The 5,542-nt window shown below is 40.4% G+C and overlaps 1 protein-coding gene across 1 annotated transcript; it reads right to left on the reverse strand.

Moving 5' to 3' along the window:
• Positions 1–210: 210 nt before the first annotated feature.
• Positions 211–5,132, reverse strand: LOC311138139 (chymotrypsin-like elastase family member 2A; the record flags this gene model as incomplete). Its single annotated transcript, XM_084172808.1, has 8 exons — positions 211–314; positions 633–785; positions 1,109–1,254; positions 1,400–1,536; positions 1,845–1,979; positions 2,148–2,245; positions 2,581–2,669; positions 5,093–5,132. 8 exons carry the CDS (start codon positions 5,130–5,132, stop codon positions 297–299), a joined length of 816 nt encoding a protein of 271 aa, XP_084028934.1. The 3' UTR covers positions 211–296.
• Positions 5,133–5,542: the final 410 nt, after the last annotated feature.

Below are 5,542 nucleotides of genomic sequence, written 5' to 3' on the forward strand. Positions count from 1 at the left end.
AATATGCCATTTAGCAGACGCTTTTATCCAAAGCGACTTACAGTCATGCGTGCATACATTTTTGTGTATGGGTGGTCCCGGGGATCGAACCCACTACCCTGGCATTACAAGCGCCGTGCTCTACCAGCTGAGCTACAGAGGACCACCAATATGCCCTGTTCTCTACTTTGTATGAAATAACAATCACATATTTTGACATTTTAAGCTGACTTTAATCAAAAGGACAATATTTCAATAAAATAATATATTTTCTCATGTATTCACAGGTCTTTATTAGAAGAGCACACAGACACGTCTTAGTTGTCCATCATGGTCTGAAAGAAACACAACATACAGGCTCAGATGAGTTTCACAAGCCAAACAAAACACATTTGAAACACAACTGAAGAAGAACACCAATAAATTCAAACAGTGAAAGGGTTGGGGTCAAGTCCATTTCGACAATTCAGGAAGTAAATTAAAATTCCAGTTCCAATTTTCTTCAATTATTTTCTATGCGGAAAATGTAGACATGGAATTTGGATTTCAGTTTAGCTCCTAAATTGACTGAATTGCAATGGAATTGACCTCAACCCTGTGTGATGATGTATAGCGATGTGTTTAGTGATCTGGTCATCAGCAACTCTGGTTACCTCATCAATCCACTCATTGTAGTCGGAGACGCGGGTGAAGACGGTGGGCTTCTTGATGTAGTTGCAGCCCTGGCCGGAGACGAAGCTAGCAATGCCATGCACCTCCCATACTCCCGCAGAGTTCTTACAGTTCAGTGGGCCACCAGAGTCTCCCTGGAACAGGACATGTCACTTAGAGAACATAAAACACTTCATATCTTTGAAATGTTTACCACATAGGTTGATGACAATATAATGCTCATCACCTTTGCTTGAATCTCTTGTATCTTTATTTTTTAGCTTGTATCTCTTGTATTTTTGACTCCTTTATAAATTGAAAGCTGTCGTCCATATCTTTGTAAATGCATACCTGGGCGTTGAGACATCAGCCCAACTATAGGCAACTATGGACAATGTCTGCTCCAAAATGGCCCCCTATGCCCTTTATATTGCACTACTTTTGACCAGAGCCCTATGGGTGTATGTGTCTGACTCACGTTGCAGCCTCCCACCACTCCGTCCCCTCCGGCACAGACCATGGACCTGCGAATGGACACGCCCCACCAGTCGCTCTGGGTGCACGTCTTGTGGTCCACCACGGGCATCAGGGCCTGTTGCAGGGTGTCAGGGGTGGGGCCTCCGGCTGGAACACACACAGCAGAGGGATAATGAGCATGAATGTAATGGAAGAGAACAGACATACAGTAAGCTGTCTTGGCATTACACACAGGCAAAGTCACAGACACAGATGCATGCACGGACACGCACACACACAACTCATCACTCACTGGTGAGTCTTCCCCAGCCGGTGATGTAGCAGGGGTAATTATTGGACAAGATGGTTCCGGGGGCGGGGACACAAGCCAGCTGGACCTGGTCACTCAGAGTCACATGCTCTGCCAGCTTGATCATGGCGATGTCATTGCTGGTCGTTAGGGAAATGAGAGTATGAATGGATCAGAATAGATCAGAAACTGTTACTGATTACTAGTTTACTGTTATTATGGCCATTGAAACCATATATAAGTTCAGTATTTGGAAGCCAGCTAAATGACAAGCACACAATTTTCCACCAACATGTATAAACTATTTATGAAGTAATACTTAAAAGGTTATAAACTCCTTATTCCTTATAAATCTGAATATACTGTATTAATAGTGTAAATGTAAAGTTTTACCTGTGTTTTTACAAGCCATTTTACAAGCCATTTTACAAGCCATTGGCCAACTTACCCCACTGACAGGAGGACAGGGTTATAGTGTTTGTGCACGATGATTCCTTTCTTAGCTGGGAAGTAGGCCTGAGCACTGGGCTCAGCCTCTGCCAGGTTGTGTTTGCCCACAACCACACGATAATTCAGGTTCAGACTGTATGGAGGAATAGGGAAAAAACTGGCCCATGAAGCATCATTTTGCAGAGCTTTAAGCCTACCCCTCTTCACATTGGTCAAAGACAATTGCTTCTTTTTTTACTGTTTTGTGCTGGTCAACATCTTTAAAATTACCAGCAGTGTGTCTGTGTGTGTGCTGGCTTACTCAATGCAGTGGGCAGCAGTCATAACCCAGTTGGTAGCGATGAGGGATCCACCACAGGTGTGTCTGTACTCACCATTCCTCTCATACTGCAGAGAGATCTACAGAGACAGACGATGATCAGTAGACTCTTACAGCACTTAGCAATTAGCCTAAACGTAACATTTTAGAGTCCGCTCCGTCAACACTTCACAGTCAATACCATAAACACTTTCCTTTTACTCAAAACTATCAATGATTTACAGTCGATACAATGAACACTATAGTTTATTCCATCTAAACATTCCTGTAAGGTCCATTACCATTAAAAGTTTCAGTCAGTCAGCACCTCCATCACTTTACCTATTTAAAGTTACATTCAGCACTGTTTACATTTTGAAACATTTAGTTAACATTTGAAGCATCTTGAACGAAACCCATGTCTCGACATCCTCACCTGCCAAGGCCAGCTGTTGGGGCGGGCATCCACGCCATTGACCACGCGGGTTGTATCAGGCTTAATGGCTGGGGTTCCACAGCCATATGCTGCAGACGAGGAAGAGGGACATCCAGGACTTATTATATGGAGGGTTGCAGATAGATCTATGTACTGTATTTACAAGTTAGGTTTGGGGTCATTCCAATTCAATTGCAGTCAATTCAGAAAGTGAACCAAATTCCAATTCCAAATGTTCCTCATTGAAAAGCATTGAAGATAATTGGAATTTCAGTGTACTTCCTGAATATAGGCTATGTATAGGGCTGTCAAGATGTCCTATTCTAGGCCAGTGTTTCTCAGTGGTGTGTTAAGTCCCTGAGATGCATAGACGCAGGAAGTAGGGGTGCTGACAGTGCTGCAGCACCCCCTGAAAAATCAGAATAGAAAAAATATATTAATACACAAAAGTAGTGCACTGGGCCTTTTATTAGTTATTAATAAAAGTAGTAGTTATTATTTTTATTAGTATTAGCGGACCGATATAGGGCGGGCAAAAAACTAATTCACCATCTCTGCTTTGGCAAAAATGCTAGTTGTATAATTAAGAACAGGATCTAGCAGGATTGAATTGTTGTAATTGTAAGAGTTGTTGCCCTGTCCCTTTCTCTGCAATTGTCATTTTAATGGCATCCAGAAAGAACAAAACCCTGTCCTCAAACATTTACATCAAAAGGTGCAAAGTTATGGGCAAAGACACAAAACATCCACATCAAATTCAATATATTTCTTGATCAAATAATATCATCCTTACAAACCACTTAATGTAATTGTACATTACTGTATTGGACATAAGCTGGTCATCTAGGTTTACACCTGAAGACTTTCCATCACCATGAAGAAAGAAAAACAAAGCACAATACAGTAATTGAGTACATTTAGACAAGTGGTTTGTGATGATGTGGCTCAGTTGGTAGAGCATGGCCCTTGCAATGCTAGGGTTGTGAGTTCGACCCCACGAGGAAAAAGTATGAAAATGTATGCACTCACTATTGTAAGTTGCTCTGGATAAGAGCGTCTACTAAAATGGAAAAGGAATGAATAGACCATTTCAGTTTTCACATAGAAATAAGTTGCATTTGCAAAGTATTTCAAGAAACTGGAAAACATACACTACTGTTCAAATGTTTGGGGCACTAAGAAATGTACTTGTTTTCGAAATAAAATCATTTTATTGGTCCATTAAAATAACATAAAATTGATCAGAAATACAGTGTAGACATTGTTAATGTTGTAAATGGCTATTGTAGCTGGAAACGGCTGATTTTTTATGGAATATCTATATGAGCGTACAGAGGCCCATTATCAGCAACCATCAGTCCTGTGTTCCAATGGCACGTTGTGTTTGCTAATCCAAGTTTATCATTTTAAAAGGCTAATTGATCATTAGAAAACCCTTTTGCAGTTATGTTAGCACATCTGAAAACTGTTGTGCTGATTAAAGAAGCAATAAAACTGGCCTTCTTGAGACTAGTTGAGTATCTGGAGCATTAGCAATTGTGGGTTCGATTACAGGCTCAAAATGGCCAGAAACTTGTCAGTCTATTCTTGTTCTGAGAAATTAAGGATATTCCATGCGAGAAATTGCCAAGAAACTGAAGATCTCGTACAACGCTGTGTACTTTCAGAAGAAAGTTTTTTGTTTCTAGCCATTTTGAGCCTGTAATCGAACCCACAATTGCTTATGCTCCAGATACTCAACTAGTCTCAAGAAGGCCAGTTGTATTGCTTCTTTAAATCAGCACAACAGTTTTCAGCTGCGCTAACATAATTGCAAAAGGGTTTTCTAATGATCAATTAGCCTTTTAAAATGATAAACTTGGATTAGCAAACACAACGTGCCATTGGAACACAGGACTGATGGTTGCTGATAATGGGCCTCTGTACGCCTATGTAGATATTCCATAAAAAATCAGCCGTTTCCAGCTACAATAGCCATTTACAACATTAACAATGTCTATATTGTATTTATGATCAATTTGATGTTATTTTAATAGACAAAATACAAAAACAAAAACAAGGACATTTCAAAGTAACCCCAAACCATTGAACGGTAGTGTTTATCAAGCAAGTATTTGTATATTCTACAAGTATTATCAGATTAACTGTTTTGTACAGATAATTATCAGACTCAAGTTACAAATGCTGGTAAACACTCAAATACATTTAGTTTAAATTTTTTCACATAAGTAGTGCACTGGGCCTTTACTAGTCCTGTATTAGCGGACCAATATAGATGTCATCAGCACAGGCAACAACAACAAAAATCTGCATCGTTGACAGAAATATTTGCAGCACCCCCACCTCCAAAATACTTCACGCGGCTATGCTGAGATGGTTAGCTAGCTGGAGGAAAAACCATAGCTTGTCGGCCAATATAAAACGTTTGAAAACACTGTTCCTTGAGACATAATGATAATTTAAACACACTGATCTACTTGCCATGTCTGGTAAAAATGCAAAAAGGTCTTACCGCTGGCAACGAGGGCCAAGACCAAAATGATAGAAGTCATGTTGCTGCTGTCATGAGTGCTGGTGGAACTCCTTTATACTGCTTTTTGTTTCTTATCCGTGACTGATAAGTGAGCTTCATCCAACTGGTTTAGTTAGAAAAAACTGGCCATTCTGTCCGACTGATAGAGCCAAAAAGTGCAGAAGGTGTGAGAAATGTTTGTCTGTCATTACTGCTCTTGGGCAAGAGATAATGGTCCTGGCCTTCTTCCAACTGTCTGGCTTAGATGGTCATGTAGGCCTACTCTGAACTGCTACCCGGTCAGGCCAAGGACGACCCAAATCCAAATGTGCATTCTTGCAGCCTTAGAATAATCATGTTCTTGACTTGGAAACTTGGTATATGGATTGAATAGGATTTGATTGTATTCAGTACACATGTAAAAGAGGTGCAGCAGCAAAGGTTTATTTG

The sequence above is a fragment of the Coregonus lavaretus genome (assembly GCF_964263955.1).
Source record: "Coregonus lavaretus genome assembly, chromosome: 12".
Taxonomy (NCBI): Eukaryota; Metazoa; Chordata; class Actinopteri; order Salmoniformes; family Salmonidae; genus Coregonus; species Coregonus lavaretus.